Source organism: Anas platyrhynchos, chromosome 5 (assembly GCF_047663525.1).
Source record: "Anas platyrhynchos isolate ZD024472 breed Pekin duck chromosome 5, IASCAAS_PekinDuck_T2T, whole genome shotgun sequence".
In the NCBI taxonomy this organism is placed as follows: domain Eukaryota; kingdom Metazoa; phylum Chordata; class Aves; order Anseriformes; family Anatidae; genus Anas; species Anas platyrhynchos.
In genome coordinates, this window is record NC_092591.1 from 32,461,117 (window position 1) to 32,473,065 (window position 11,949).

At 55.5% G+C, this 11,949-nt stretch overlaps 1 protein-coding gene across 3 annotated transcripts in view; it reads right to left on the bottom strand.

Moving 5' to 3' along the window:
- CREB3L1 (cAMP responsive element binding protein 3 like 1) overlaps nucleotides 1–5,215 on the bottom strand; it is a 43,391-nt gene extending 38,176 nt beyond the window's left edge. For 2 of the 3 annotated variants that reach the window (XM_027459264.3, XM_027459265.3), the window contains exon 1: nucleotides 4,855–5,215. In XM_027459264.3, the coding sequence (XP_027315065.1) occupies nucleotides 4,855–4,962 (108 nt within the window). In that variant the 5' untranslated portion in view covers nucleotides 4,963–5,215. The remainder of the gene's footprint in view (nucleotides 1–4,854) is intronic. The other variant, XM_027459263.3, reaches the window with a different exon arrangement.
- Nucleotides 5,216–11,949: the final 6,734 nt, after the last annotated feature.

Genomic DNA, 11,949 nt, shown 5'->3' on the forward strand with positions numbered 1-11,949 from the left:
CTTTGTTTGCTCTGCAAGCACTTCACTGACGTCCTTCCTGCTTCTCCCCACCAAGACGGTGGCTCTGTCTCTACTGTTTAACCCTGTTTGGGACAGGTGCCTTCCTGCACTCCTGCTCTGAGTTATAGCCTCTCCCCTAGCCCTGGCCCACCTGTGTGGCTAAAGGGTTCTCCCACTTTGGCAGAGATTTTCATTTTGGCCACTGGATCCCCAGCATGTGCTGCCAGCTGTCCTACAGATGAACATTTTTTATTTTGGAAGAGGATCCCAGATGTCTCTCAGTTTCTTTCTGGCATGGAAGGATGCACAGGTGATCCCCAAGTCTCTGCGGAGGAATTGCTATCCTAGTCTTCCAAAGGGAGCTCACATCTCTCCCCCTCTTCGTTACCAAAATGGAAATATGTCTCCTGGTGATGACTCTGCAGTGATGATGCCCATGAGCTGTTGTCTTCAGCTGTGGTTTCACCCCGTGGCTAGCACTTCTGCAGGTGTAAGTCCAGCTGTGAGACAACGAGGAGCAGCACGGGCACGAAGTGGAGCAACCATGAGATGGATCCAATGAGATAAGGAAGATCTGGGAACTGCTATTTTGAGATTTATTTCCATTAGAACAGGTCTGATAGCCCCATCCGGTCTCTCTGTATCTGTGCTCCAGATCCCAGGGGAATCTCTTCCCAGCAAGTTCCAAGCAAAATTTAAAGAAAAAAAGTCCTGCCTTGTGCAATCAGGGATGTGTCACTGACCAAATTTTACCATGCACAGGGACAAGAGGGTCAAACTGCTTTGTGAATGTGTCCCCGTGCAGGACTACCAGCAGTGTCAGACCCAGCCTCCTGGCACAGTGGAGCTCCCTTTGCTACCCACAGGACAATGGATGGCCAAAGCTCGTCGCCCTCGCTGCGTGCTGAGGTGGTGGGAGGGAGCTTACACAGCATGAAACTCACCCAGTCCAGGACCTAAGCAACACTTAAGTGCTATTTATGTCCCTCGAGCAGGCATAGGAGGAACAGAAATGTGTACAGGCTCCTCGTGGGAGTGACGGTCATCCCTGGTGAATAGCCTGTGTTTATCTTCAGAGGAAGCTCCCCTTTGAGTTGTACCAGCACTGCCCTCGGCATGCTCACTGCCGCTTTCCTCCTTTCTGCAGGCAGTGACAACGCTACAGAAAAGAGCAAACGGGAGGCACAAAACCCAGTTCGCACTTGAGGAGCAGCCTGCAGAGACAAGTGGTTCCTCTCCCATTCTGCGGCATCGCAGCTGGCTCCAGCAGGTACCACTTGTCACCTAGCCCAGGAACATCATCAGATCACACAATGACAGAGCACGCTACTGTGCAGCCTCCAAAGCAGCTGGGTGAACGCTACTGAGACAGTCTGAATTGCCATTTTGCTTCTAACAAGCTTCTAACAGCGCAGACCTCAACTAACTTGTAGGTTGTTTTTTTTTTGCCCTGATGTCTCCCTTTCAGAAGGAGACGCAGAATATGCTTTGAAAAGCACAGAGTCAAAATGGAGCCGTGTTTACCCGAACATCCAACCCCCAGAGTCATCTTTGAAGGTATTTTTCACACCATGAAATACAGAAACACGAGGAAGAAACAAACCCACTGGGGTACTAGGTTAAAAAGAAACACATGCCTCCTGTTTGGCTGGTTTATTCCGGCTTCGTTCTGACATCAGTGTCACAGACCCAGTGAAGCACAGTGGTGGATCTGACTCAGAAGATAAGCCCTTTGAAGAGTTTCACAACACCGATAAGAGCGGAGAGAGTAAGAGCCCTGTGAGTGCAGCCGTAATAGATGGTGAGTGAATAGATGGGTCCTAGCAGCAGCAACCAGAAGTGCTGGGCTGGATGGGGGACGAACAGGTGGAATCGATAAGCAATCACCGCATGACGGATTAGTCTCATTTGCAGTGGGTCCCTTCTGGTAGAAAAAGATGAACAAAGTTGTCTCCGTTTAAAAAGCAGTAGGCAGCCTGCTGAGCAAGAGGAGCTGGTGGTGTTTTTAGAAGCCATCGTATGCAAGTTGGGTTAGCAGAGGCTAAGTGAAGTAAAAGAAACAGTTTGTGTCCTCCAGAGATTTCCCCTCCAAGTATGAATCTCCTTAAGATTAAAAAAAAAAAAAAAAAAAAAGACAACAAAAAAAACCACACACAAAATATCAAACAGAAATCCTATAACCGCAGACCCGTGCAGGTTGGGAGGGAGCTCAGGAGATCTCCAAGCCCCCGCTCAGAGCAGGGCCAACACTAAATGCAGACCACATTGCTTAGGGCTTTATCCAGACTGGTCTTGGGAACCTCCGAGGCTGGAGCTTCCACAGCATCTCAAGGCAGCCTCTTCCTACTCCTCAGTGTCCTCACAGTGAGAAATCCTTTCCTCACACCCAGTCTCTGCCTTCCCCGTCCCGATTTATGAGCACTGTCTCTCATCCTCCTGCCGTGCACTGATGTACAGAGCCTGCCTCCCTCTTCGCAGCAAGCTCCTCACGGGTGCAGGGGGGATTCAGTGTCCGAATTATCCCACGGACAAAACCAGACACCACATTTCAGATGGAAAAGGGGGTGATCGCCCCCCCCTCCCTTACAGCCAAGCTTCTGTTGGCAGCTCCAAGCCTCCTTTGCACACCCCTGGCTCGCACCCCGCTGCTGCCACCCAGGACCCCCAGGACCTTTGCAGCACTCCTCTCAGCCAGCCCCAGGAAGGGTCAATGAGTTGCTTTTTGCCCTCGCTGCATCTCTTGAGGCTCATGTCGAGCCATTCCTACAACTTGCCTCAGCTCCTCGGAATGGCAGCCCTCCCCCAATTAATATTTTTTTCTGTTTCAAGCACACGGACTTCCTTGAGGACACATCTACAGAGCCATTTTTAAAAGAACAAGATGACTAATGAGGAGTGACGGTTCAGGAAAGGCGAGCAGTACAGAGCCACGTAATTCTTGCCCCAGAGGAGCACAGCCTCTGCAGTAAGGTTCACCCATGCTTTCTTTCCGCTTCTGTTCTGAACAGAAGAAATCGTCCTCAGAAAAAAAGAAAAAAAAAAAAAGTTTCGTACTGGCATTTTATGGCCAAAATTCCTGGCCTATTCTAAGAAAAATACTTGCTGAACAATATCTGGAAAAGTTTGCCCATCTTCGAAGCAAAGGCACTGGCAACTTTGCAATCTATTGTGCACGGTGATGCTTCGCACAGTACTATGCAAAAAGAACTTCTCAGCACATCTCCAGACCCCATGAGGTTTGCTGGATTTAGTAGGAAAATGTAAGTATATTCCTTCCCCCCATGTTGTCATGCAGCAAAAGAACAAAGAGGCTGATGTATTATGTCCTGGGGCACGTATCTTCAACAGATTTGGGAGGTGGGAAGCAGCTACAGAATCTCCTCTGCTTATCATATCTGGGAAGAGAAGGCACCAGCTTGACTCGCACACTGCTGCAGAAGTTTGTGGTGTGGGCAGCTAGGGGAAAATCCGCACGGCACTTCGTTTCCTAACTGGAAGCGGAGGGCAGCGGTGCCAGAGTCACCCCAACCTGGCGGCAGCCTACCCCTGGTCACCGCACACTGCGAACACACTGTCCTGGCAGGTGGCACCAGATGGCACTCTTACACAAAAGCTTCTTTTTCTCATGCTCTGCTTGCAGGCAGAAGTTGTATTTAAACTATCAGGAGGTACCAGCTATATGGGCAAGGGGTTTCCCGAGTTCTGACTGCAGCCCCTGTGGCAACTCAGGTCAAAGCGGTGATGCCGAGACATAGTATTTCCACACAGGTAGGAGAATAAATGGTCCTGGCATGCAGCACTTCCATCCCAGCACAGCTGCATCCGTGCAGGTTATATAGGGAAGGAGGGGAAATGCGAGGCTCCCAGAGATGGGTCCTGGAGCAGCTGAAGCCCTGCAGTCGCCAGCGGGAGCTGCGAGCACACAGCCGGGCTCCTCTCCTCCTGCAGTGCCCGGCCGTGGCTGGTCCCTGAGGCACAGCAGTATCCTGGGGAGCAGGAGCTGGTGAGCTGCCTGAGGCATGGGACCGCCCGAATAATCTCTTTCCCAGAGCTGCTGTGCCTCCAGACACCAAGCGCGGAGCACCTAGCCTAATGCGAATTGTGCACCTCTGCCTTCTCCTCCGCGCCGGAGGCACTGCAAAACAGTATCCTGGGTACCTTTGGGGATCTCCTGTGCAGAAGTGGATTTACCAGGCACCTAACAGCCACAGCCCTCCTCTCCCCGGCTCCTGCTCTGGTGCTGTGCTGCTGGCATCACCCCTGCCCCTGCCACCAGGACGGTGCTCGGAGCTGCCCTCATTGCCCCGCCGGGAGCACGGGAGGTGCTGGGGTGGGACGGGGGCACGGCAGGGATGCTCGCCCACCTTTGGCCATGCCAGCCCTGAGGTGGGGCCCTCCTGCACCGGGGCAGAGGGGCAGCGGGGTTTGCAGCACCAGGGCTCCCTGAGAGCCCAACTCGTGGTGCTGGGGCAGGACAGGAGCCCGTGCACACACAGGGAGCTGCCAGCCTCGGGACTCGGCTGGCTCCTGGGAGAAGCCAGGCGGTTTCCTCAGGGGTGCACAATGCCCCTTTGGTTTCCTGGGGCTGGCAGCACCCTTCCCTCCCGGGTCACTCCGCTCCGGGGGGATGTGGGGAGGATGCTCCGTGCCCGGCCACCACCCTGCCCAGGGGTTAGGGGCAGACTGATAGTGTGGGGGGGAGCCCCAAATCCCTGGGGTCCCGCTCCCACCGCCCTGTGCTCCTATAGCAAAAAAATAAATAAAAAGAAGAAGCGAAGGCAAAGCAGCGGTGTCGGGCAGGCAGCGAGGGGCTGCGGCACCCCCACACCCACCCCCCCGGGGGTCTCCCCTTACCACATTGCTGAGGAAATCCGCCTCGCTGAAGTCTCCGAGGTCGAGGAAGCCGGGGCCGGCGGCGGGGAAGAGCCGCTCGGCGGGGAAGGGCTCCAGGATACTGTCCATGGTGCCCGGGGGCCGGGGGCTCGGCGCTGGGCGCGGGGGCTCCGCCGCTCCCCGCCCGCCGGCCTCACAGCGCCGCCTCGCTCCCGCCGCCCAGGCGCCGGCGGTCCATGGGGCGGCGGGGCCGGGGGCAGCCGGGCAGCCTCCTGCCGGCCAGGGGGGCTCGGAGCCGAGCCGAGCCGTGCCGGTGCCCCCGCTCGGGGCGAGCTGTCAGTGCCCCGCTGCGCTCAGGGGCCGGCGCCGGCCCGCCCCCGGCCCGTGCTGGGGAAGCGGCGGGCGGGCCCTGGCGCGCCGACACCCCCTTCAGGCGGCTCCCTCTGCGGGTGGGGAGGGGGCTGGGTGGCCACAAAGGGCCTGGGGAAGGCTAGCTGGCCTCAGGGAAATGGGACTGTGGGTCCCCGTCCCCTCTGAGCCCTGCTCCCGCTTATGGGGATCCCGCCGAAGAAGCCCAAGCGCTGCCTCAGCGTGTCCCTGCTGCATGGCTCTGAGGGAACAGGCTGGTGTCCCAAGGCCAGACCCACATTTGGAAATCCCCCGGCCAAGTTTTGGGGTGCCTTCTGCACGGCCACCACCGGCTCGTGCCCTGTGCTCTGTCCCAGCGCTGACAGCACAAGCCCGGCACTCCCGGGCTGCTCCTCGCACAAGCGGCCGCACGCTGCCTCCTGCACACAAAAGCCGTTCTGCTGCCGCACACAATGGGCTCTTTCAGTCACATTTGCTTTTACCTCATGTTTCAGTCAAGTGTAAAGAGCCTTGGGGTGAAAGGGTCAAAGGCATAAATTCAGCCAAGATGGAGTCACGCCGCTGTTCCCGCAAAGTCTCCTAATTTCTTACTTCTGCGAGGGAGGAACGGCATTTGGAAACCATCCTCCAAACAGGTGAGGTGCTCGCCGTCCCCACAGAGCAGCGCTCAGATCTCACGGTGGTGGTAAAGCACTGGGAATAAACCACAGGCTGTCACACAGGGCCACCTCAAAGCTCTCCCACCGAGTACAAACACCTCTCCTGGCCGCCCCGTCCCCGCGGGGTGAACCCCACACGGGTGCACACTCCCTCCGCACGGAGACGAGGGCTGTGCCGGCTCCTTAACAGCAAAGGGACGGTAAAATCCGTGGCCAAACACGGATGTTTGGTTCCACACCTCGCCCACACGAGCACAAGGCAGCCTCCTCTCGGGCCACGCGCTGTGTTTGCCCTCGGCGTGAGGCTGTGGGTCAAGATGCTGTGAGCTGCGGCTGCTGCGTGCGCAGCACGGGTGGCCCAAAAGTCAAGAGAAGAAAACCTCACTTGTTTGTCAGCACCCAAAGGGAAAAACGCTTTGGCACATTCAGACAGGAATTGTAAGGTCCGTTCTGAAGACTAAAAGATCCCGAAACACCAAAATTGGGCAGTGCAAACGTCACCTCTCTGAGTGTTGCTGCTGATCCTCGAGAGCCAAAAGCATGGCTGTGAAAAAGATACGGGGCACACTGGGGTATAAATGTAGGAATCCTCCTGCGAAACCTTTAACACGTGTAGAGTTTCCTTTCTGCTCTGCTGGGGACTGATGCAGAGTAGCCAAAATGCCATGCCACACCTGGAGCAAGATGGGGATAGCAGGGCAGAGGCCAGAGGAGGGCAGAGAGAATGAAAGGGGTGGAGAAAAAGGGGCTTTAAAAAGGGACGGAGGGAACTGGGGCTGCTTTGGCATAGGGAGAAGGTCCCGTGCCTGCAGTCTGCAGGCATTCGGACAGCTGCAGGAGGCAGGAGGACCAAAAACTTACTCCTTCACCACGCTGGGGGGCTGAGCGGTAACAGACTTGCTCCATAGTAAGAAATCTTTAGATCAGGTCACAGAAAAACTGACACAAAAACACTATGAGGTGCCTGGGAAGTGGCAATGCATCCCTCACTGGAGCACCTTCATGAGCAAGCCCTGCAGACTTCTCTTGGGACGCATATAGGGCTGATCTGGAGCCAGCCTTCGGGTAGGGGCGGCACCACGTGCTGGCTCAAATTCCGTTTCTGCTCTATTGTCTCTGATCTTATATTTAGATTTATTTGCAATCTGATTGCAGCAGGGGACTGAAACGGCGGCTGCGTGTGCTTAGACTGATCAAGTCCCAAACCGCCAGCAGATAAGCCTTCCTGGCCTTGCAGCCTTTGATGCTGCAGATGCACATGGATGCCCAAGATCATTTTATCATTGCTGATAAGGGAATAATCAGCCCCGTTCTCATAACAAAAGCACCCAGCTCTCTTGTACTCCGCTCTGCCCTGTCTTGCTGTCTCTGCACACCTTCACGGCTGTGGGGAGAGAGTGGGAAGTGCAAGTCCCTTGTTGCACGAGGCAAGGGGACCGGGCTCTGGGCTGGGACACGTGTGCAGCAATCCAGGGCACCGTGCAGCCTGCAAAGCTGGAGCTTTTGTTTCCCCCGGAGCGAGCCAGGAGGTTTCACAAACTCGTAGATGAGTGTTTCTTGAGGAATGTGGGGCGAACTGCATACGTCAGTGGTTTTTGGTTTGCTGCTTGCACACCGCTGTGCTACAGGAGGGATCCTCTGGCCGGGGTGCTCATGGGGAACATGGTGAGGATGGAAACAGGACCTGGCCTCGTCCATGGAAGAGGCACGGCAGTCCCCAGGTGGTCCCTTGGGACTGTGTGTGAGGATACAAGCAGTTGCAGACCCAGCTCTCAGGCTGTGATTTCATGTAGTTTTTGTGGGAACCACTCAAAACCTGTGAAAAAGTGATGGCAGGGGGTGAGGAGTCTAGAAAAATCATCTTCCAGCAAGAGGCAACTTTCGAGGAAGGACTTGCAGATGCCAGAGTCGCTCTCTGCCCTGTGTTCAACAGCCCCGCCTCATCCGGGAAATCCGGCTCCGTTTTGATTTCCTTCCAGCGGCGTGTTTAGACACTTTTCCCTCCAGCTGCTCCCTATTCCCTGCCTCCCAGGCAGGTACCGGAGCACCTGCTCCTGCTGCCAGCAGGGAGGAAATCACACCTCGCTCCGCTATTTTCCACCCCGGGGGGGGGAGACCCGTGAAATTGTGAACCTGCTGCCGCCGTGCCGAGAGGGAGCAGGTCGCGTTGCTCACCTCGCCTTGCGTGCAGCTGCACCAAAGAGAAGCTCTGCCTGCGAGCAGACACATTTCACGGGGAGCTGCTGAGCCCAGCTAGGTGCAAGACGTGCCGGAGCACTCGAGCGAAACGCAAACACATGCATGTGTGCGTGTGTGTGAAGGGAACGTACAGCACAGCTCGTGCTTGCTTTCCCCCCTCGCCTGGGAAGTGCAGGGGAAAGTGAAGAGCGTATTAATTGCATGTTTGCATATGGCAGGGATCCATGAATGCTGTGGTTTCAGTGAGCACCCTGGTGCTATGTGGGGAATGAAAGGGAAGCCGCAGAGCTCGGTGCTGCGATTATTATTCTTCCTGGGGTGAACTTCAGGCCCTCGGAGAGGTCCCCATCAGCCTTCTGGGCCAGCAGGCAGGGACGCAGGGAGTCCAAGACCTGGGGGAAGGAAAGCCTTGAACATGAGACCAGAGAGCCCAGGCTCGCTCCTGCACAGAGCCCTTCACCCCCTCATGAAGGCAGCTGAGCTGCCAGTGGCAGGATCAGTCACACCAGAAACTGAAGCTCAGCTTTCCCATTTCGTTGCTGGAGCACCACACAACTTTCAGGGTGACAACTGAGGGAAGGGCAACTTCGGCGTGTGGGCATCTCTTTGTCTGGCAGCTGAAGGTACAACCCATTATAGGAATGCTCTAAATAACCTCCCTTAAGGAAATTTGTGTGCATGAGAAGCTCAGGACAGCAGAGGAGGGTCCGCGCAGCAGAGCGGGCATGCAGGGGTCTGCGGGAGCGGGGGGCCAGGGGTTAACAGCGAGGTCTGGATCCACAGGCAGCACTGCAGAGGAGAAAAGCACAAACCAGCAATTCCGGCATGTCTCACCCCAGTTCAAATGACATTGTTTCAGTCCTGTCTGCCTCGCCCCTTGGTAGTAATTACAGACTTTCACTAACGGGGGAACGAGAGACACGGTGGAGGAAACCTTCATTACAGGCTTATCTCCCAGAGCAAAAGCAAGCCCAGAGTAATGTCTGGGGCACGATGCCAGGATCAGCCACCAAAGCAAAATGCTTACATTTAGCACAAAAATAAAAGGGGGAGAAGTGTTAAGTGATTTGGGAAGATTAGAAGCCCACTGTGCTGGCTTCTGCACAGCGCTGGGCGCGGGGAGCGCTTTGGCGGAACTGGCGAGCCGCCCTGGTTTGAAGCACTGTGGCTTGCATCTGATGTTCTTCCTTCCTTCCTACTTCACTCGTGTCCCCGGCTGCCTGTGCGTGTCCCTTTGTCACCCCTGGCAAGCACCAGCGGCCAAGGAAGGGATGGGGCCTAGGGATGGCTCTCCTCAGAGGGGCAGATCCTTGGCAATCAGTCGGTGGCATCTGTGGCCAAGCCCTCTCCCTTTGCACACCTAAGCTGTGGTTAGGACACGTGCAGAAGAGCAGGCTTCCAGAATCCAAAGCTGAGGGCTCCTTCTCACTTTGTCTTCCCTGTACCACAGGCAGCTCTGCCAGGAAGGCATTTACCTCTGCTCAGGACGTCCCTTCTGCCATGATACACGGCTGTGCCCATTGCTGTGGTGCAGGTCTCCACGGAGGGCTGACATCTTCTGTGGCAAATGCAGTCTCCTTTCCTCCGCTGCTTTCCTCCTCCTCCTCCCTTGTACTTGCTGTCAGTGAGCGACATGGATGCAAACAAAGTTCCTGTCCTCGCCCCTGGGCATCCAGATGTGAGCCTGGTGGCTGCTCGTGGTGGCATGCTGACGTCGGTGTGTATGGCAGGGCTGGTTTCGGCAGCAGGAGTTTACCTGCAGAGCCTCTGTTCCTGGTGGTGACACCTCGTTCTGGTTGGGTCTGGGGCTTGTATCAGTAAGGTCCTATAAACTGCGAGCCCCGTCCCACACGGCTAAAGGCAGGGGAGCAGAAAAGCCTTCGATCAGATTGCTGCTCAGATGTGCCTGGGGATCTGGCTGGATTTTAATTGTTCTTTCCCACTCAGTGAGTGAGCACAGGAAAAGATTTACCTTCTGGCCTTCCCACTTGGGCATGTTGACATTTCCAGGCGGCACTTTCCTCTGATGGAGAGCTTTGACGTCAGGTGGGCTGATTACAGCCTGCGGTGCCTCTGACTCATTTGGCGACGGCCTGCGCAAGGGGATTTGTAACGTGCCTCTCCGCTCTCTATCGCTCGTTACGGCTGGCTTTAAATAAATAACGCTGAGCTCCGCTCACAACTGGAGCGAAGACGCGCTCTGCTCAGCCCCAGACGCGCATTGCCATGGCGACAGATGCGGGCGGGTGTGCAGAAATGTCGCTGGGAGCAGCCAGCTCCACGGCCCCTCTCCGTGCCGGCCTCGCCTCTGAAGAGCCCGAGTGCGATGCACAAGCACGCCCGAGGGCAGCTGCACCAGGAAGGGCAGAGAAACAAGAGGTTTGGGGCCGGGTGGTGAACGGGGATACCAGCATCCCCAGATCTTTTGCCTTCTCCATGATTCACGGGACATCCAGTGCATTTCCTAAGGCACGTGGAGGCCTGGCAGCGTGGGAGCTCCTCACCTTCCCCACTCTTCCCTTAGGCGACTTCTGATGGTTGCAGAGACCCGGCTGATGGTGCACCCCCCGCCATGAATTTGCAGGGGGAGCAGCAAACCAGAGCAGCTGAGGCTTGTGCCCCGCTGGTGACTTCGGAAGGGGCAGAAAACAACTTGAGCCAAAAATCCAGTCCTCCAGCATAGATCAGTAGGCCCAAGGAATGTTTTCTAGGTTAATCCTCATTTTGCAGGTTTAATGCTTCCCCAGCCGGGGTGCTGAGTCTGTGTTCTGCCACAGCCGATTTGAAAGTAGCCTTACTTCCTACAGTCACTGCACCATGCCACGCTGGGGAAGTTAATAGCACAAGAAGGGGCTGAACATGTGAAATGTTTTTTATGACTGCATAGATTGAACCACATTTCCATGACAAATCACTGAAATTTGAGAAATCTAATTTACAACACAAATTCCTTTCTTTTGTGTGTCTTTCCCAACTCAAATTCAAGTCAGAAACTCTCTGGGTTCTGCTGCAACTCTCCTCTAGCAAATCTGTGGGTGTAAGAAAGATGAAAAACAATTGCATGAGGTCTCCAGGGCTGGTCCACAATGACTCCAAACCCTAAATTGCTCATCCCTGGAGCGTGGTTTACGACTGCAATGGATCCTGGCGGAGCTGTGTAACCAGCACTTAAATAAAGGGGAGGCAGCGAGCCCTCCTGCATCAGTGGCATTTGTTCTGGGAAGGGCTGACCCAGGGGCGGCCACAGCAAGAAGGTACTGAAACCCACTGTCTCCTCCGAGAAACAGAATTGAAGGTCACAAAGTAAAGACCCCTGCAGCCGCTGCTAGCCTCCGATTAAAAATAAATCCCTTTCATGGCCAGACAGTGGTTTGGGAAGGGGAAGTGCTGAGCTGTGGTGAAAGCTCGGAGAGCTGGTGGCGGTGCGTCCTGCAGTGAAAACAACAGAGGCATTAATTCAGGTACTCGGAACTTCTCCCACAGTAAAATCCTGATTTTTAGTGTGCTTTCACCTGGGAGCAAACGGGAGAGCAGCTCCCTGTTAGGAAGGCCAGAGGTGAGAGGCTGTGAAGTGTCTCACGGCAGGGCCCGGCCTACACGGCCACAGCAGCTCTCCGATCCCGTCACAGGCCCGGCATCTTGCAGCGTCCCACACAAACATTCATCCCGATGCCAGCAGGTAGGTTTGCCCAGATTTTGCTGCCTGACCCCATCCCGTGTAAGCCACGCTTCCCTCCCAGCAGGCTGCCGTCCTCTCCTCCTTGACCAGATACCCAGCCGAGTATTTTTGTCTTGGATCGCACAGTCCCAATGTTACAATTACCCGCTGACCTCAAAGACTTACTTTTCAAATTACCCTTCTTTAGCAAACCCTCTGTCTAGTGGGTTG